Source organism: Macrobrachium nipponense, chromosome 17, assembly GCF_015104395.2.
Source record: "Macrobrachium nipponense isolate FS-2020 chromosome 17, ASM1510439v2, whole genome shotgun sequence".
Classification (NCBI taxonomy): domain Eukaryota; kingdom Metazoa; phylum Arthropoda; class Malacostraca; order Decapoda; family Palaemonidae; genus Macrobrachium; species Macrobrachium nipponense.
The window spans coordinates 2,725,601-2,746,736 of NC_087210.1; the positions used below are offsets into that span (position 1 = coordinate 2,725,601).

The window sequence follows — 21,136 nt, forward strand, 5'->3', positions numbered from 1 at the left end:
GTTTCAGCGCTGGTAATGAGCCTGTGTCATAATAACCGATTCTACGCGATTTCAAAAATGATATTGTTATGATACAATAAAGTTTGTTCATACTTACTTGGCAGATATATATATGGCTGTATTCTCCAAAGTCCGACAGAATTTCAAAACTTACAACACACGTAGGGAGGCCAGGTGGTTAGTACCCATTCCCGCCGCTGGGAGGCGGGTATCAGGAACCATTCCCATTTTCTGTTCAGATTTTCTAGTGCCACTGTCTCCTGAGGGGAGGTGGGTGGGCACTTTGATTATATATATCTGCCAGGTAAGTATGAACAAACTTTATTGTATCATAACAATATCATTTTGTTCATGAGACTTACCTGTCAGATATATATATAGCTGAATCCCACCTTTGGAGGTGGGGAGAGACAGAATAGGATTTAGGAAACAAATACATGCAGATGATTGACATCTTGGTTCCTTACCTGTTAGCATAGCTGACTTCGTGATTACTGTCACCCAAGTCTGCTTCTGCTTTACTAGAGTCTCCAGCAAGGTAGTGACCTATGTAGCTGGTGAGTTCTAGATGATCTGTCCATGGGGGCGTGACCACAATGTGACTAGACCATCTGACCATACTATGAGGGCAACGAAGCAAAAACCACCACCTGACCTAGCCTATCAAAAGTTAATCCCACATAACTTAGGCTAAAGAAAGGGAAGTCCGCCTTAGACAGTCGACCCCACAACCATAAATTAATACAATAAAATTGAAAGCTCACCTAACCATTTTCTACAGGATAGGATGAGTGCTACTTCCTGCCCCCAAAATAGTGTCTGCGGAAACGTATGGCCCTAGCGAATAGCAGTTCTCGTATGTCGTCTTCACGTCCCGGAGGTAGTGTGAAGCGAACACCGAGTGCTACGCCAAAAGGTGGTACACCAAAATGTACTGAGTGCCATGTTCTTTTGGAAGGCTACCGAGGTAGCGATAGCCCTCACTTCATGAGCATTCACTTTAAACAACCTCAGATCACTGTCTTCACAAGATGAATGCACTTCCTTGATGGTGTCCCTCAAGAAGAATGCCAGAGCATTCTTAGACATTGGCAAGTCTGGTCTTCTTACCGAACACCACAAGTTGCTAGAAGGACCTCGACACTCCTTCGTCTTCCGCAAATAAAATTTGAGAGCCCTGACAGGGCACAGGACTCTCTCTGGCTCGCATCCAATAATTTCAGCCATACCCTTGATCTCAAAGCTCTTGGGCCAAGGGTTGGACGGATTCTCGTTCTTGGCCAGAAACGTCGGGCTTAACGAACAAACAGCATTATGCCCCTTAAAGCCAACGTGCTTGCAGATGGCTTGAATTTCGCTAACTCCCTTCGCCGTCGCCAGAGCAGTTAGGAAAACAGCCTTCCTGGTAACGTCCCTTAATGATGCAGCATGAAGAGGTTCAAAACAACTGGACATCAGGAACTTTAGGACTACATCCAAGTTCCATGACGGCAACTTAGGCTGAGGCACCTTCATGGTCTCGAAGGATCTTAAGAGATCGTGAAGATCTTTGTCATTCGCTAAGTCCAGGCCTCTGTGTCTAAAGACTGCAGACAACACACTTCTGTAGCCTTTAATTGTCAGGACTGCCAGCTTCAAGTCATTCCTCAGGTAAAGTAGGAAGTCAGCTATTTGGTTCACAGAGGTCGTGGTAGAGGATATGCCCTTCTTTCTGCACCAAGTCCTGAAAGCGGCCCACTTCGATTGGTACACTACAAGAGAGGAAGCTCTCCTTGCATGGGCAATAGCTCTTGCCACAGGTCTTGAAAAGCCTCTCGCTCTGGCCAACTTTTCGATAGTCTGAACGCAGTCAGACTCAGAGCGGGGAGGTTTTTGTGGTACCTCTCGAAGTGGGGCTGTCTCAGTAGATCTATCCTCAAGGGAAGTGTCCTAGGGAAGTCTACCAAGAAGGTCATGACCTCTGTGAACCACTCTTTCGCAGGCCAGAACGGGGCGATCAACATCATTCTCGTCCCTTCTGACGCTGCAAACTTCCTCATTACTTCTCCCAGGATCTTGAACGGGGGAAAGGCGTATAGGTCCATCCCTGTCCAATCCCAGAGAAGGGCATCTATCGCTACTGCTCCTGGATCGAGCACCAGGGAGCAGTATAGCGGAAGTCTCTTCGTCCTCAAAGTCGCAAAGATGTCTACAAGAGGACGTCCCCATAAACTCCACAGCTCTTGGCATACCTCCTGGTGAAGAGTCCATTCGGTCGGCAGCAGTTGATCTTGCCGACTGAGGAGATCTGCATGGACGTTCTCGACACCTGCAACGAACCTCGTAAGGATCGTTACGTCTCGCGCTTGAGCCCACAACAAGATCTCTCTCGCTAGACCGAACAGGGACCGAGAGTGTGTTCCTCCCTGTTTCTTGAGGTAAGCCAGAGCTGTGGTGTTGTCCGAGTTGATCTGGACTACTCGATTTGAGACTTGGTCTTCAAAGAACTGGAGCGCCAAATCGATGGCTGCCAGCTCTTTGAGGTTTATGTGCCAGGACACCTGTTCCCCTCTCCCCCCACTAGTGTTGCTCCCCATCCCGTGGTGGACGCGTCGGAAAACAACACTAGGTCGGGGCTCTGAAGCTTGAGGGAAAATCCCTCTGACAGCTTCACAGGATCGAGCCACCACCTTAGGTGATCCTTTACCTCTCTCGAGATCTTCAAGATTGCATCGAGATTCTCCTTGTCCTCCCAGCTCTCCGCTAGGAAAAACTGGAGAGGTCTGAGGTGCAGTCTCTCCAGGGAAACAAACTTCTCCAGCGAGGAAATGGTCCCCAGCAGACTCATCCATTCCCTCACCAAGCATGTTTCTTTCCTCAGGAAGGGTGACACTTTGTCTAAGCCTTGCTGCTGACGTTCCTGGGACGGAAAAGCTCGAAAAGCCACTGAATCCATCTGAATCCCCAGATACACGATGGACTGCGTCGGGATCAGATGGGACTTTTCGAAATTTACCAGCAGTCCCAGGGACTTTGCCAAATTTAAAGTTGAGTGAAGGTCCTTCAGACACCGTGCCTTCGAAGACGCTCGAATGAGCCAGTCGTCTAGATACAGAGAGATTCTGACATTTGCAAGATGAAGCCACCTCGCCACGTTCTTCATTAAAATCGGGAAGATCATCGGGGCCGTGCTCAACCTGAAGCAAAGTGCCCTGAATTGGAAAACTTTCCCTCACAGGACAAACCGCAGGTACTTCATCGACTGGGGATGGATCGGGACGTGAAAATAAGCGTCCTGAAGATCTAAGGACACCAACCAGTCGCCTGGTCTTAAGGCCCCAAGAACTGACTGAGGCGTCTCCATCTTGAACCTTTGCTTCTCCACAAAAAGGTTCAAACTGCTTACGTTTAAAACTGGTCGCCATCCTCCCGACTGTTTCGGCACCAGGAACAACCTGTTGTAGAAGCCGGGGATTCTAGGTCCAAGACCTGTTCCACCACCCTCTTTTCGAGCATTTGCTCGAGCAGATCATACAGAATCTGCTGCTTCTCCCGATAGTAAGAGGGTGACAGATCCCTGGGTGTCGTGCACAGCGGAAGCGGCTTCAGGAAAGGGATCTTGTATCCTCGCTCGATGACGTCGAGTGACCAGCTGTCTGTATCTATCTCTCTCCAGGCTTTTGCAAAAGAAGGAAGCCTGGCTCCTACTGGTGACTGAAGGACTGAAGTCTCACTTTTTTCCCCTGGGTTTGGAAGGGGCTCTGCCTCTGGAAAGGCCAGAAGGCCTCTTCCTCAAGGAGACGGTCTCAAGGAAGCTCCGTCTCGAAAGGGCTTCTGCTTCTTGGAAGCTTGAGACGTCGAAGGGACTGCAGGACGTCTAGAAGACTGGGCTAGAAAGTCTTGTGTAGCCTTCTCTTGCAGGCTGACAGCCAGATCCTTGATTATAGCCTGGGGAAAAAGATGGCTCGAAAGAGGGGCGAACAGCAACTCTGCCCTCTGAGAGGGAGAAACAGACTTCGCAGTGAAGTTGCAGTACAATGCTCTCTTTTTCAAGAGCCCTGTACAAAAGTGCGAAGCCAGCTCCTCCGAACCATCCCTGACGGCCTTGTCCATACACGCCAGAACGCTGGACAGCTCCCTCAGGCTAATCGAGTCCGGACTTCGTGATGCGTATCCAGGACTCCCAGGCACCAGTTCAAAAAATTGAATACCTCCATCGTCCGGAAGAGTCCTTTAAGATGGTGGTCTAAATCAGAAGGTGTCCAAGACACCTTCGCCGACGAAAGAAGAGACCTCCTCGGGGCGTCAACCAGGCTGGCAAAGTCGCCTTGGGCAGAGGAGGGAACTCTCAGTCCAACGTCCTCCCCTGTCTCATACCATATCCCTGCTTTGCCGTTGAGTCTTGACGGAGGCAGGGCAAAAGAGGTCTTGCCTTGTGCTTTCCTCGATTCCATCCAGTCATGTACCTTCTTAAACGCTCTCTTGGTAGAAAGAGAAGTCTTCATCTTAACGAATCCCGCAGCTTTACTGGATTTCGAAGAAGATAACTGTGAAGGAGGAGAGCGAGGGGGCGAGGGTTGGAATTTGTCTCCAAACAAAGCACGGAGAAGGCGGGCCAAGACCTGATATTTAGAAGACACTGAAGTCGAAGGCTGCTCTTCGTCTGCTGCCTCCGACGAACTGCTAACTTCTCCCTCTTCCGCAGGAGCGACAGACGAGACCACCGAAGGGAAAGGTATAAATAAGACCTTTAGCGCCAACTTTCAATAAGGATTGCTGCTGAGCAGACGAACTCTGAGCACAAGGCTGTGCGTCTTCCAAAAAAGCCTCAGCAGGTTCAGGAGCAGTTGAGAAGTCCTCTTGAAGCGCGTCTTGATGGGTGTCTTGACAAATGTCCTGAGAAGCGTCTTGAATAGCGTCCGAGCGTCGACGAAGTCGGTCCCATGCCAAGCGTCCAGACGAACGTCTTCAAAAGTGTCCAGAAAAGCGTCCTCTCTGAAGCCTCTCTTCAACGGGCGAGAGTCCATCCGAGAGCTCCACCCCTTGCGCGGGGAGGACGCCTAAGAGGACGAGAAGCACTCCTGAAGGATACGCGCACGAGCACGCTCCTTGGTAGCCTGGGAAGCGTCAACAGGTCCTGCCGAAGGGATGCCAGATCGGTGGGGAGCCCCCGTAACCCTCCTTCGGCTTTCGACTTGCCCACTCCACAACACTAGGGTCACTATCACTGCACTTCACTGCACTATTTTCCAAGGCGAGCACTTTGGATTCTAGATTACGGAGAGAATCCAGAATCACTGACAGGGCATTACCCTCCACAGACACCATTTCAGGGCCCGAAGGCAACACTACAGGTTTAGGGGTAGCAATTTCAACTGGAGGGTTAGCAGGAGAAACATTACTGCCCTGACGTCTACTGCCTGACACACTCCTGGAGGAAGACCTCCCGATCCTATCACGCTCTAACTTGCGCACATAGGACTCATACGCCTTCCAACTCGAATCAGACAGACTTTCACACTCCTTACATCAGTCATCAATCAAACACACACGTCCCCTACAACTCGTGCATACTGTGTGGGGGTCTACCGAAGCCTTCGTTAGCCTCACCTTACACTTCCATACAACATACTCTGACACTAGCAGAACTAGAACCAGACATCTTAGTTCAAGGGAAAATCAAGCCAAGATCAAAAAACAGTCCACAAAAAGCGTGTGCCTAGCCACAAATCCAAGTCAATAACCAAAAGACAATCAGGATACTTATGTAGCAAAGAAGTTCCAAAATCCTAAGACGGAGGTACTGAAAACAGGTGTTGACAGTACCGGCGACAGAGAAAATCTGAATAGAAAATGGGAATGGTTCCTGATACCCGCCTCCCAGCGGCGGGAATGGGTACTAACCACCTGGCCTCCCACTACATGTGTCGTAAGTTTTGAAATTCTATTGGACTTCGGAGAATACAGCTATATATATCTGACAGGTAAGTCTCATGAACAAAACCCCGGAATACTAGAGCTGGCAGACTTATCAGAAGCTTTGTGCGCCAGCAGACAAGATATTTCGTCAAAACGTCTTCTAATTGAAGGCTAAAGCTTAGGTTTCTTCAAAGACTTAATGGGAGTTGAAATGCTTGAAGACAATAACGACCTAGTCTCTACAGAATCCCTTTCCTCCACCAAATGAGGATAAAGAGAAGAGCAACGCTCCAGTAAGCGCCGAAAGACCGAAGGACACTCTTCCGACTCGAGCTCTTCTTCCGCCAGTTGCGGATTTGAGACGACAGTAGCCGACTCCTCACGACAAAAATTTGGTTCGATAGGCGAAGAGACTCCGGGAGAAGTAGTCTGCAGTTGTCTAATAGCGTTGACACCAGTCGGCCAAGCCAAAGCAGAGGTGATACTCGTCGGCAAAGAAAATAGAAGTTGTAAGGGAGTCGGAGAAGATTCGTTGACACTGAACTATACCACTTCATCCAAATGCATCTCAAGCAGCTTGGGAACGATCCCAGACGACACATCTTTAGAGAATAAAGCAGTTAGAATAGTATCTAGTTTGGAAACAACAGCAGAATCTGTAACCATAGAAGGAAGAGAAAGAGACAGCAGAGTCCACCTGAGACTCTCCAACGGTAGAAGACCTAGGAATAGAAGAGAAAGATTTAGAATGAGACGTAGAAGCAGACGAAATAGGTCAACAATTGATTGAGTCAATGTAAAAGAATTAGAACAACCCGCTATGGGGATATCATTATTAATAAATTCTATATATCTAAATTCTTATTCTTGTAGGTTCTAGAAACCTCATTGCTGGATCTAGATGAAGGCGATGTCGAAATACTGTGCGAAGACTCACGCCTACCAAAACGATCTTTAGGCGAACGCGTTAAGCGTGACTGCGCGTGAGTGTGAAAAGAGAGAGGTAGGAGTCAGAGGGCACAGAACCCCATCACCCCGAGAACCGACCCGGTTCCCTGGCAGCGGACTTTTCCAACTGTCGCAGGGCAGTCCTAGGCTCGGGCTACATACGGGCGAGGGCACCGACACCTTTGCTCTACAAGGGGAATGCGAAAAAGAATGTTCACTATGGAGAGACTCGGAAAAGTTTGTCATCATAAATTCAGTTAAACTTTTAACAGAATCTAAAATAAGACTTACATCCTGTTCAAGTTTCTCAATACGATTTTCCTGAAACGAAAGGGGAGCAGAAGTCGGAGTTTCAGAAGAAAGGCTAAAACTATCATTATCCGTATTAGGCCTAGTATAGGAAAAAAATGATATTGTTAAGATACAATAAAGTTTTGTACTACATACTTATCCGGCAGATATATACTTAGCTATAGACTCCGTCGTCCCGACAGAATTTCAAATCTCGCGGCACACGTGACAGGTAGGTCAGGTGATCTGCCATTCCCACCGCTGGGTGGCGGGATTCGGAACCATTCCCATTTTCTAATCAGATTTTCTCTTCCACCTGTCTCCTGAGGGGAGGCTGGGCCGGCCATTAATCGTATATATCTGCCAGGTAAGTATGTACAAAACTTTATTGTATCTTAACAATATCATTTTTGTACATGCAACTTACCCAGCAGATATATACTTAGCTGATTGGCACCCTTGGAGGAGGGCAAGAGACAGCTACATATAAAATAAATATAAAAACGGGGAAACAACAAAGTTGTAGGTATCATAAAACAACCTTGGTTCCTACCTGAGAGGGCAGAAGACTTCATGGATACTGTCTATGAGTCTGCTTGCTTCAAGAGCTTCAGCGAGGATGAGACCTGTGACCGATAGCCCTTCTGGATCTTGTCAATGGGGGCTGGCCCACTTACTTGACAGAGCCTTGTCTTGGATCGTGCCAATGGGGGCTGACCCACTTACATGGCTAAGCCTTTACCTGTATCATATCAACGGAGACTTACCCTCTTACATGACAGAGCTTTAGGTACCAAAATACTACAAGGAGCACAATAACCAATCCCGACCACCTGACCACACTAACATTGTTAGAACTAAGATCTGAAAGGGGTACACTTCCAGTACCCTCTTCCAACTAACCTAAAACACACATCACAAACCGTTAAAATCCCTAACATCACTAAACTGAATAGGATTGGCTTCAGCTCCCTGTCCCAGCAACGAACAGATAGGTACACTCCAAGAGAGAAAACTTATCATACATCATTCGAATGTCTCTCAAGAAAATGGGATGTGAACATTGAATTACATCTCCGGTATGTAGACTCGCAGAGAGTCTGGAGAGACAAGTTCTTATGAGAAGCCAAAGAGTTAGCGATGGTTCTCACCTCATGCGCTTTTTCTCCCAGGAGCTTGAGGTGCTTGTCTTCACAGGCTAAGTGGGCTTGTCTGATTACATCCTTAATGAAGAAAACCTGAGCATCTTTAGAGATGGATCTCTTCGAATCTCTAACCGAGCACCGAAGACTTCCCTTGTTACCTCCCAGTTGTTTCTTCCTCTCCAGGAAGAATTAGAGGATCCTGACTGGATACAGAGTCCTCTCTAGTTTTCTTCCTGCAAGTGAAGAAAGTCTTTTAACCTCGAAGTTCTAGGCCAATGTTCCCAAGGGTTTTCATTCTTAGGAAGAAAAAGGGGTTTGAAGGAACTGACTGCTGAGTCCTTTCTGAAACCAACTGTGCCTTCCAATGCTTGCAGTTCGCTTACCCTTTCTCTAGTTCTCTTCCTGGCTGAGGCTAAAGCGAAGAGAAACAGAGACTTTCTGGTCAAGTCTCTGAAAGATGCTGAATGCGGAGGTTCAAATCTGTGATACATTAGAAATATTAGAACCACCTCCAGGTTCCAACTGGGTGGTCTAACAGTCTTGGTCTCCGAGGTCTTGAAAGACCTGATTAAATCATGGAGGTCTTGTCTTCCGCAATATTCCGGCCCCTATGCCTGAAGACTGAGGAAAACATGCTTCTCTAGCCTTTAAAAGTGGAGACGGCCAGGTTGTAAGTCTCCCTCAAGTAATGGAGGAAGTCGGCTTATGTCTGTAACCGAGTTACAGGAAGAGGATAGCTTATAAGCTCCGCTCCATCTTCGAAATGCCTCCCACTTCGACAGGTAGACTGGTACTGTAGAGGCTCTCCTAGATCTTGTAATAGCCTTGCAACTCTACAAGAAAAAACCCCCCCCGCTCTGACAAGTCCTTCGATAGCCTGAAGGCAGTCAGACAGAGAGATGAGGTTTTGTGGTGTCTGTCGAAGTGGGGCTGTTTGAGAAGATCGCTCCTGTGTGGAAGCGATCTCGGAAAATCTATCATCCATTCCAGTACCTCTGTGTATCAATTTGAGCTGGTCAGAACGGGGCGATAAGAGACAGTTTTGCTCCTTCCGCTACGACAAACTTCCTCACTACTTCCCCTAGGAACTTGAATGGGGAAAAAACGTACACGTCTATCCCCAACCAATTAAGAAGGCGACCGTCTACTGCTACCGCCCTTGGGTCTGAGATTGGGGAGCAGTAGTATTCCAGCCTTGCGTTCCAATGTGTAGCTGATAAGTCTACCTTTGGTCTCCCCCAGAGGTTCCAAAGTCTGTTGCAGAAGTCTGGATGCAGAGTCCATTCCGTGGGAAGGACTTGCTCTTTCCTGCTTAGAAGATTGGCCCTCACATTCCTTTCTCCTTGTATGAACCTGGTTAGGAGAGTGATGTTTCGCTTCTTGGACCATAGCAGCAATTCCCTTGCTTTCTGTAAAGGGAGAAGGAGTGAGCTCCTCTCTGCTTCTTGATGTAAGCCAGGTCCTGGTGAGTCGGTGTTGACCTGCAACACCGATCCCGTGATCTAAGCCTCAAAGAGCAGGAGTGTCAGACGAACTGCTGCCAACTCCTTTAGGTTGATGTGCCAGGACCCCTGTTCCCCTCTCCAGGCGCCTGACACTTCTCTCACGCCTAAAGTTGCTCCCCTTATAGAACCTTGGTGCTGTCCGAATTGACTTGGACCACCGTGTGTCTGACTTTTTACTCAAACCCTTTAAGAGCCAGAAAGATTGTATACAGCTGTTTCCCGTTGAAGTGCCAGTTCCTCTGGTCCTCCTCCAGGTGTCTGACACTTTAACGCCTCTATTGTTGCTCCCCATCCCTACACTGACGTGTCTGAGAACAACACTAGTGCTACAACGTAGTTCGTAACTGACTCGGGCGCCTTGACAGCTGCCGACTGACTTCGTACGGTATCAAGGAAAGTTGCTCAAGCTGAGATGACATTTCTCATATCCAAGCAAGTAGCGTGACCTTCGCCTTTGAAGGGTTAAGCTGAACGACTATAATCTGTTTGTCACCGATGCCTGACGGCGAGGTGACGATTCAGTTAAAGCATGTGCCCAACAGGAGAAAGTCAAAAGCCTTCTAGAGACCGAGGTTCCTGATGGCAAGACATTCTGATAGTAGTTGAATCTCAGCTAAGGAGAAACAACACTATATGTCGTAGAAGACGGAGGACAGAGAAGCAACCTACTTCTTCACAGTCGAATCGAGAGAAAAGATTCTCGAGATTCTGAACCCGTGCTTTCCAATGACTGAAATTGCTAATAGCAATTTCATTGCTGTCCGAAGAGAAGTCGTAGTTGCTATGAAAGCGGGGCGTTTTCCAGCAATGAAAACCCTCGGGAAGTACAGCCTGCAGAGCTGCTTTTCATGGGCTGAAAATTTTGGAAGCCGAACTGTCAGGCCGGGGAACAGGTGCTGTCTTTCAATACATCTATTAATTTGGGGTTAACAATGAACACTTGCACCCCTACAAAAGCGAGAAAATTTCTGCAGACAAACTCCAATGTCTGAAGAAAATATTCCTCATTAACATAGTGCGAAGCAGCATTGGACTGTAGTACAGGCTTCTGTTACAGGGTGGTAAACAGAAAAAAGAAAAAATCCAAGAGATATCTCTGTTGAAAATATTCCCGCAATGTCGAAGGCGATGAAACTGAGCGACATAGCCAAAGATGGTCATTCATGTATGCAAGAATCCCCATTAATCAGAGACTTAAGTCCGTGATTGTAGGGCAGAGATACGGTTCAGGAGTAAATCATTGCATGAGAGAGAGACGTAACCGACCGCGTATCCCGGAGAGCTAGCTGCTACTGAGCTGCTATGACAATGACGACAGTCTCATACAACGTTAGCTCTCGTCACCGCTTCCTCCGGAGTTGCCAGCTATTCCATTCTATGAAGGAATGGGTTAGGCTAGAACCATCGAGCAGAAAATCGCTCGAGCAATTATATTCTAGCAATTATATTTAAGAGAAAAACGTATTACGGTAAATACAAAAGCTGAGTTGGTGTTGTCACTCAATTAGGATACTAGACGTATCGGTCGGGATCCGTAGAGCTAACTACTATATGCGTCTGCACCTGGGACAAATCAACTGCTAAACAGAATCATGTTGCGAACGTAATATACGTAGTATATTTGTAGGTTTCTGAACAGCGACCTCCGTCCTATCTTCTTTTCCCTACGAGGAATGAGAGAAAGGATTGGAGATCGACCAGCTTCGTTCTCTAGTCAAGAGAATGAAGGAGAAGTCTTTCCCGAAGGAAAACTTCAATTGAGAACCAAGAACCGAAGAACGACAGTTCAAGCTTCTATCTTATTGGGCAGACGACTTCATGGACACTGTCTATGAGTCTGCTTGCCTCAAGAGCCTCAGCGAGGTAGTGACCTATGACTGAGAGCTCTTTTGGATCGTGTCAATGGGGGCTGACCCACTTACATGACAGAGCCTTTTATTGGATCTTGTCAATGGGGGCTGACCCATTTACATGACAGAGCCTTTTTGGATCTTGTCAATGGGGGCTGACCCACTTACATGACAGAGCCTTCTATTAGGATCTTTGTCAATGGGGACTAGCCCACTTACATGACAAAGCCTTTTTGGATCGTGTCAATGGGGGCTGACCCACTTACATGACAGAGCCTTGACCTGTATCGTATCAATGGGGACTAGCCCTCTTACATGACAGAGTTTTAGGTATTAATTCACACAAAAAAAAAAAAAACTTTGGACCATGGTTTCTCTTAAGTGTTAAGAGATTGTAAAAACATTCGAACACTGCGAGTGCTAGAAATTCTGCAGAATCTAAAGCACTCGGCGAAACCCCCACCGAATTCATCAGACGATCAGCAGTTGGTGGTCGTCTCGATTCCAGTAGAAATCGAGAAAGGGGAAGGATCCCTCACGGCTTACGCCAGGTAGGACCTGAAGGTCCCCACTAGGCAGCGCAGTCCTGAAAATAGAATAGGAGTTCTCTGAAGAAGGGCGCCTACTAGGAGTAAGGCGCCTGCTTGAGAAGAGTGTTTGGTAGGCGCAAAAGAGCGCCTGCAAGGAGAGGAGCGTCTGCCAAGAAGAGCCCGCTTGTTAGAAGAGGAGCGGCTAACTGGAGAAGAGCGCCTAACAGGGGAGAGGAGCTCGGAACTTCTCGGTAAAGGGCTCCTGACTTGAGAGGAGTGTCTCTTGCGAGGAGGGTTAAGAGCTCTTGATACGGAAGAGCAATGTCCTTCTTGTGAGGAGGGTCCTTAACCAGAGAGCCCATCAACGCAGAGAAAAGCTTCTGGGGTTCAAGAAGGATCCGCTTAGAGGACTTCTCCCCGAGCGCCTGGCTGGCGCTTCGCGGCTGGTTGGCGCCTCGCACTAGTTGTTTAGCGCTTGGAAGGAGCCTCGCGCCTGGCTGCTGGAACGCGGCTCGCGCCTGGTTGCTGGAACACAGCTCGTGCCTGGCTGGCGGCTCGAGTTTGGCTGGCGACTTCGGAAGAAAAGCACTTCCTCAGGATGCCTTTTCTGTGGCGATCCAAGGCAGTCTGGGTCGAGACAACAGAGCCTGCCGAAGGGACGCCTGACCGGAGGGGATGCTCTACATCCTCTTTGCGGCTTTCGACATTCCTCCTCCCTGGTCCTGGGAGTTTGGAAGAGGTCTAGGCCTAAGGGCAATGCGAAGCCATTACACTGGGCACATTGCACAAAAAACTTCCCACAGCACTCTTACCTTCCATTGCAAGCCACTGCAATTCAAAGCTGCGAATCTCGGTTTTCATGCCAGACAAGTACAAAACAAGCTCACTTCGTGAGAAAGTTAGTATGTTACTTATACGGCGCATGGAACCAGTGGTTATTAAGCCACGGGACCAACCAAACACTCTGCTAAGGAGCTTCCTCTCGAAGGCGAATCTGCGAGTTCGAAGAAGGGTCTGAAAATGGAGGAGAGGTTGCAACAACTTACATTAGGGTTAGGTTCTAAATCTTCCTTAACGAGCTCGTTAGTACGAGAACTATGGAGTCTTCAGACGAAGTTTCCTAACTCTGTTTTCTAACTTCCTCAAAGAAGAAGAAAGCAATCTCTTCCTCATTCAAAATCAAACATGCAACAAGGATATTTAAAAGACAAATCATTAAGTGCTCTATCAAACTACACAACGAAAATTCAACAAAGAAGGTTCTCTTAAGGATAATCATCATATCAAAGTTTTTCGTAAAAATGACTGTCATTCAGCAAAGCGATTTCCTTACGAAAAACCAAAATTAACTTACTGCAGTCTACAGTGCGAGGATCTACCGAACCCTTCGGTAGTCCGACGCCCATTCATTCACATAAACTAACAACAGTACTTGAGACTGATGCATTAAAGAATCATAAAAAGTTAATAAAGCGTATGCCAAGCCAAAGATCAAATACGTCACCAAAGGTCAATCCGGAAAAGATCCTCAGCAAGCGGGAAAGAAATCCAATGCAGGAGGAACCAACAAAGATGTTGTAGGCACCGGCGACAGAGAAAATCTGATTAGAAAACGGGAATGGTTCCGAATCCTGCCACCCAGCGGCGGGAATGGCAGATCACCTGACCTACCTGTCGCGTGTGCCGCGAGATTTGAAATTCTGTCGGGACGACGGAGTCTATAGCTAAGTATATATCTGCCGGGTAAGTTGCATGTACAAAACCATAGTTTGAGTAGGGGTAATAGCAGACGAAGGCTCAACAGGAATGGGAGAAAAGGTAGCTTTATGCCCTGACCTAATTAACTGCTTCCGCAGTCTATCTGCTTCCCTTCTTTTCCTATTTCTAATACTTTTGAGCATAATATCTTTAGGCCAATCCTTGCATTCCTCACACCTAATCTCTAGATCACACTGTACCCCTGCAGCTGGTACAAACATTATGTTGATCTATCTCAAATTTAAGCATCCTTGTTACACAATAATCATTCCTACATAACCTGATATTGGTTGACTTGCTTCCACTGGAAGACATCCTAGGATGATTAAATTTACAGTACCGTGATTGAAGAAAAACTGCAGAGATTCACCAAATACGTACCAACATATGCCTATACCTAATGGTGGCAAGGAGAATTCTGACTAGGGCTAAAACATTCTAACACACCTGGTGGAGAACAGTTGAAACTAGACAGACTTCAGGGTCAGCCAAGCGATCGTTTTTTCTTTTCTTTTGAATGCCGACTCGCCTATCGGCGTGGAGATATGAGCTAACTTTAACAGTAAGTAAGATTCATCTCAAATAAAATGGTTTGCGATAAACACTTACCCTCAGATTTTTTATAATAAGAGTTCCATGAGGCCTAAGGCGGGTAATCTCACAATGCTGCCTAGAAATGTGAGGGCTTGCAAAATGTAGGTCACAACTTGGGCTTCGACCAATTATAATCTGCAAAATACATTCATTGTCCCTTTAGTTAATTATAATCCAAAAAATATGATATTGTTATGATACAATAAAGTTTCATACATACTTACCTGGCAGATATATACGATAAATGGCCCACCCAGCCTCCCCGCAGGAGACAGGTGGAAGAGAGAAAATCTGATAGAAAACAGGAATGGTTCCTAGTCCTGCCACCCAGGGCAGGGCGGTAGATCACCTGACCTACCTGTAGCGAGTGCCACGAAATTTGAATTTCTGTCGGGGACGATGGAGTCTATAGCTAAGTATATATCTGCCAGGTAAGTATGTATGAAACTTTATTGTATCATAACAATATCATTTTCATACATTCAACTTCCTTGTCAGATATATATTTAGCTGATTGGCACCCTTTGGTGGAGGGTAAGAGACAGCTAACTACTGAAATAGACAGGTAAACAACATATGTTGTAGGTATTTATAGACCTTGGTTCCTACCTGATTAGGCGGAAGACTTCGTGGCTACTGCCTAGGAGTCTGCTTCGCCTCAAGAGCCTTAGCGAGATATTGATCTGTGGCCAAGAGTTCTTGTGGGTCTATCGACGGGGTCTTATCCACTTACTCGGCAGAGCCTAACTGGCATTTGTCAATGGGTGCTAATCCACTAACATGACAACACGCCTTATTTAAGGAGCACACAACAGATCCCGATCACAACACCTGTGTTAGTTCTAGGATTGTCGAGAGTTATCCCCCAACCTCCTCACAAACAACCAATAACTCGAATCACACAGTAAAGACGCACACATTAAAGTACGAAAAAAAAATTTGTACCCCTCTATTAGTCAGATACAACCCGAGTTCCTTACTGAGCAAAAGTGACGGCCGCCTGTGCGACATGTAACACTCTTTACAGCAGGAAGTCAAGAACATATCCAACAAGAGGGTTACGCACGTATAATTAAATTAAGGATTGGTGCTTGCTCCAATACCCAGGACCGTATCCGCTGACACAAACGGACCTAGAGAAAAGCATTTCTCGTAAGTTACCCGAACGTCTTTTAAGTAATGAGATGCAAAAACTGAATTGCATCTCCAATATGTCACTTCCAAGATATCCTTTAGAGACATATTTCTTTGAAATGCAAGAGATGTCGCGACTGCTCTAACTTCATGAGCTTTTACTCTCAAAAGTTTAAAGGGGTCATCTGGGCAGTTATTATGCGCCTCCGATATAACGCTTCTAACAAAGAAGGCCAAGGCCTTTTTTGACATAGGTCTTTTCGGGTCTTTCACAGAGCACCATAGACCTTGTTGAGAACGCCCCATCTGCTTCTTTCTATCCAGGTAGAATTTTAGTGCTCTGACCGGGCAAAGGGACCTTTCTGCCTCCCTACCTACTAGGTTAGACAGGCCTTTTACTTCGAAGCTCCTGGGACAGGGCTTTGAAGGGTTTTCGTTCTTCGTTAGAAACAGTCTGAAACGAACAGATGGGTGCGTCTCCTTCAAAACCCACACGAGACTCTAGGGCGTCCAGTTCACTAATTCTTTTCGCCGTAGCGAGGGACAACAGAAACAAACACTTTCTTGTAATGTCTCAAAAGGAGGTTCGAACTTATCCGAATTCAGGAATCTCAGGATTCCTGAATTCCAGCTCGAAGCTCTTGGTTCCCTTGACTTTGAAGTCTCGAACGACCGAATTAGATCGTGCAGATCCTTATTGTCAGCCAATTCTAGGCCTCTATTCCTGAATACGGCTGAAAGCCTACTTCTGTATCCCTTTATGGTGGAAACAGAAAGGTGTGATTCCTCCTTCAGAAAAAGAAGGAAATCGGCAATTTCGGTCACAGAGGTATTGAAGGAGGACAGCTTCTTCGACCTACACCATCTTCTGAACACCTCCCACTTCGACTGATATACTCGCATTGTAGAAGATCTGCGGGCTCTAGCGATTGCGCTTGCAGCCTTGCGAGAAAAGCCCCTCGCTCTGACGAGTCTTTTGATAGTCGAAAGGCAGTCAGAGCAAGAGCGGGGAGGTTTTGATGATACCTCTCGAAGTGGGGTTGTTTGAGCAGATCTGTCCTGTTTGGAAGAGATCTGGGGAAGTCCACCGTCCACTCCATTACCTCTGTGAACCAATCTCGAGCAGGCCAAAATGGGGCTATCAGTGTCATTCTTGTCCCCTTTGAGGCCACGAACTTTCTGAGCACTTCCCCCAGGATCTTGAATGGGGGAAAGGCGTACACATCTAGGCCCGACCAATCTAGGAGAAGGGTGTCTACTGCGAATGCTCTGGGGTCCTCTACCAACGAGCAAAAGATGTTTATCCTTTTGGAGAGGAACGTAGCGAACAGGTCTATTTGAGGTCTCCCCCAAAGAGACCAAAGATCCTGACACACTTCTGAGTGGAGGGTCCATTCTGTGGGAAGGACCTGGTACCTCCTGCTCAGCCTGTCCGCTCTCACGTTCCTCTCTCCCTGGACAAATCTTGTCAGTAGAATAATGTTCCTTTGATGTGCCCATACTAGAAGGTCTCTCGTTAACTCGTAGAGGAAGAACGAGTGTGTCCCGCCTTGTTTCCATATGTATGCCAGGGCGGTGGTGTTGTCTGAGTTTACCTGAACTACCCCGTCTCTGACTATCGACTCGAAGCCCTTGAGAGCAAGATGTGTGGCTAAGAGCTCCTTGCAGTTGATGTGCCATGACACCTGTTCTTCTGTCCAGGTGCCTGACACTTCTCGTTCCTAAGGTTGCTCCCCACCCCGTCTCCGAAGCATCGGAATACAACACTTGGTTTCGGTTCCGAATTTCCAGGGACACACCTCTGTTTTCCTCTAGAGGGGGCAACCACCACTTTAAGTGATCTTTCACCTCTAGAGGAATCGGAAATGTGTCGGTGAGCTGTCCTGCCTTCCAGTTCCAAACCCTTTTTAGGAAGAATTGTAAGGGACGGAGATGAAGTCTTCCTGGAGGAAAGAACTGTTACAGCGAGGAAAGGGTCCCCAGAAGGCTCAACCATTCCCTCGCTGAACTGCGCTCCGTCCCTAAGAAGCTGGAGAATTTTACGCAACCTTTTGTGAGTCTCTCCTGAGAAGGAAAAATTCGAAAACCCAGAGAATCCATCCGAATCCCCAGATAAACCATGTTCTAGCTGGGGATCATCTGAGATTTCTCGAGGTTTACGAGTAATCCTAGTGACCTTATCAGGTCTAGTGTCGTTGTAAGGTCCTCCAAACACTGACTCTCCGATCTGGCTCTGATGAGCCAGTCGTCTAGGTAGAGGGAGATGTTTATTCCCTTTAGGTGAAGCCATTTTGCCACATTCTTCATCAGGCTCGTGAAAACCTGAGGAGCTGTGGACAGGCCGAAACACAAGGCCCTGAACTGATAGATCCTTCCCTCCATCATGAAACGAAGGTACTTCTTCGACGAAGGATGAATCGGGACGTGGAAATAGGCATCCTGAAGATCGAGAGATACCATCCAGTCTCCTTGGCGAAGGGCTGAAAGGACTGATGCACATGTTTCCATACTGAACTTCTTCTCCACATACCTGTTCAGTGCACTTATATCTAGGACTGGTCTCCATCCCCCCGAAGCCTTCGAGACTAGAAAAAGGCGATTGTAAAACCCCGGGGAGTTGTGATCCAGTACTAGTTCGATTGCCCTCTTGTCCCACATTTGTTCCACCATTTGTCGAAGAGTATCCCTCAGTACAGGGTCCTTGTATCTGGCGGACAGTTCCCTCGGTGTTGACGTCAGGGGAGGACTGTCCTTGAAGGGGATGTAATATCCCTTCTTGATGACCGACAGCGACCAGGTGTCGGCTTCTATCCGTGCCCAGGCTTCCGCAAATCCCTGTAGCCTGGCAACTACTGGTGTTTGGAGGATCTTGATCTCATTTACCCTTTTTAAAGGGTCGGAAGGAAGCTCTTCCTCGCTTTTCTGTAGCCTTCCTTTTCGAGGGTGCTCTAGAAGGAGGGCCTCCTCGAAAGGGCTGCTGAGATGTACGAGCCCCTTTCTTTTCTTCAATGACCACAGGTCTATTCTTCTTAGAAGATTGCATGAGAAGATCCTGAGTCGCCTTCTCAGTTAGAGAATGTGATATATCCTTCACTAACTGAGAAGGGAACAAATGGTCCGATAATGGAGCGAAAAGTAAAGCGGCTCTCTGCGAGGGAGAGACGGCTTTAGTCAAAAATGAACTGAAAACCGCTCTCTTTTTTAAAATTCCCGCTCCAAAGAGAGAGGTGACTTCTCCCAAACCATCCTGAACCACTTTATCAATGCATGCCAGGATGCTAAGCAAAACTTCTGGGTTTAGGCCTCCTGCATCATGGGTCTTTTTGGCCAAAACCCCAAGGGACCAATCCAGGAAATTTAACACTTCCAAGACATGGAAAAGCCCCTTGAGGAGGTGATCCAATTCAGAAAGGCCCCGTGTCGCACAACCCGAGTTTAAGGCATGTCTCCTCGACGAGTCTACGAGACTCAAGAAGTCAGATTCCGCCGAAGCAGGAAGAGACAGTCCCATGTTCTCTCCCGTCTCGTACCATATGCCTCTTCTGCCCGTCAGTCTGGCGGGAGGCATACAAAACACTGTCCTCCCCAGTTCCTTCTTCGATTTTATCCAGGAACCGAGAGACTGGAGAGCCCTCTTCATCGAAATGGCTGGTCTCATTTTAAGGAAGGACGACGACTTCAGAGCTTTAGCACTCGAAAAGAGAGAGCGAGGAGAAGGAGGAGCGGCTGGGGTCAGAGAATCTCCATATTCTTTAAGAAGAAGTGCTGTTAGAACCTTATAATTAGACAGTCCTTCTCTATTTGGAGCCTCATCTTCTGACACTTCTCGAGAGGGTCAGAAAGAGATTGATCCCTTTTGTCGAATGTTTCTTCCTTCGACCTCACTCTTTCCGACGGCGAAGGACTTCTAATAGGTGAGGGACTAAGTGACATTGCCTCTCTATGTCTAATAACTGGCGAATCTTGCCTAACTGGCGCCTGGGGCCTGGCGCGTGTCTGGCTCTTCGCGCCTGGTTGGCGCCTCGCTCCTTGCTGGCGCCTGGTTGGCGTCTGGCGCCTGGAAGGATCCTGGTTGTTATCTGGCGCCTTGCGCCTAGTTGGCTCTTCACACCCTGCTAAAACTTCTCTCTTGGTAGGCGAATCACTTTCGGGTGTTGCCTGGCGCCTGGCCGGCGCCATGCGCCTGGCCGGAGCTTCTTCTTCTTCCTCTCGCCTGTCCAGTGCTTCATTCCCAACAGAGATGGGCGCCTGTGCGACATCTCCCCTGGAGGGTTCGTTGCGCCTGGCAGGAGATCGGCGTCTAGACAACCTCTTGATAGGCAACTTGTTGTCCTTTCTACGAGGAGGTTCTTTGGATAGGACTCCCACCAAAGAAGCTAACTGTTCCTGTAGATTTAACTGGATCTTCTTGGTCGACGCCTCTCTTTCCTCTTCATAAGGAGGAGAGGGCGATCTGGAAGGCGCCTGAGGTTCCCTTGCAGCAAAGGGAGTTGAAACATCTTTCCTAGCTCTCTTGATAATCGAGGGCGCTTCTTCTTCTGAAAAGCGCTCAGGGCTAGAATCCAAAGCAGGCTCTTTCCAGTTCCTTTTCAAGGAGCGAGACAAATTTGTGTCCTTCCACCCGCGCTTCAGTGAGGGAGATCCTGAAGAAGAGAAGCACTCACGCAGGAACGCTTTTTCTATAGCAGTCCCTGGCAGTCTGGGGCGATACAGAACCTGCCGAAGGGACGCCTGATCGGTGGGGAATCTCCACAACCTCCGTAAGGCTTTCGACTTTCCTTCTCCTCTGGGCCAGGGAACTTGGAAGAGGTCTAGGCCTGGGAGCGTCGCAGAGCCGACCAGACGGCCCCTCCACTACACTGGGAACACTTACATCACTTGAAATATCACAATCACTCTGCTTACCTTCCAAAGCCGCCATTTTTACTTGCATCCTTTGAAGGGTAGCCTTCAGGTCTGCAATTTCCGATGCAGAATCTGTCGGATTTGCAATCTGTGAACGGCCTGATACAGAGGGAGAATAATTCATATTATGAGGAGAAGAAGCTACAGAACTAGATAAAGGTTCATTAGATCTAGATCTACTTAGGCTTTTAGAAGCCGCTTTCCTCACTCTGTCTCTCTCTAACTTCTTCAAGTAAGAAGTTAGAGTCTTCCATTCTTCAGCACTCAACCTTTCACATTCATTACAGGTGTTAGCCAAAGAACATTCAACAACTCTACAACGTCGGCTACAGTGTGAGGATCTACCGAAGCCTTCGGCCTCCTCACCTTGCAGCCTTCATTCACACACACTCTCACACCAACACTCGAGTCAGACATTCTTAAGAAAATTCCAAAAGCAAATCCAAAAACAAGTCCACAATAGCGAATGCCAATACAACGATCCAAGTACGTCATCTAAAGTCGGCCGAAAGAAGATCAATTGCGTTGAAAAAAGAATTCCAGTCAGGAGGTAGTAACAACAATGTTGACACCACCGG

The 21,136-nt window shown here is 47.6% G+C and overlaps 1 protein-coding gene across 1 annotated transcript in view; it reads right to left on the bottom strand.

Annotated features, from left to right (window-relative positions):
* The window catches only part of LOC135196478 (uncharacterized), a 71,203-nt gene extending 50,521 nt beyond the window's left edge, over positions 1–20,682 (bottom strand). The window contains exons 1-3 of the mRNA XM_064223330.1: positions 20,559–20,682; positions 19,963–20,296; positions 14,535–14,676 (exon numbers count right to left, since the gene is read on the bottom strand). Of these exons, the coding sequence (XP_064079400.1) occupies positions 14,535–14,676; positions 19,963–20,296; positions 20,559–20,682 (600 nt within the window). The remainder of the gene's footprint in view (positions 1–14,534; positions 14,677–19,962; positions 20,297–20,558) is intronic.
* Positions 20,683–21,136: the final 454 nt, after the last annotated feature.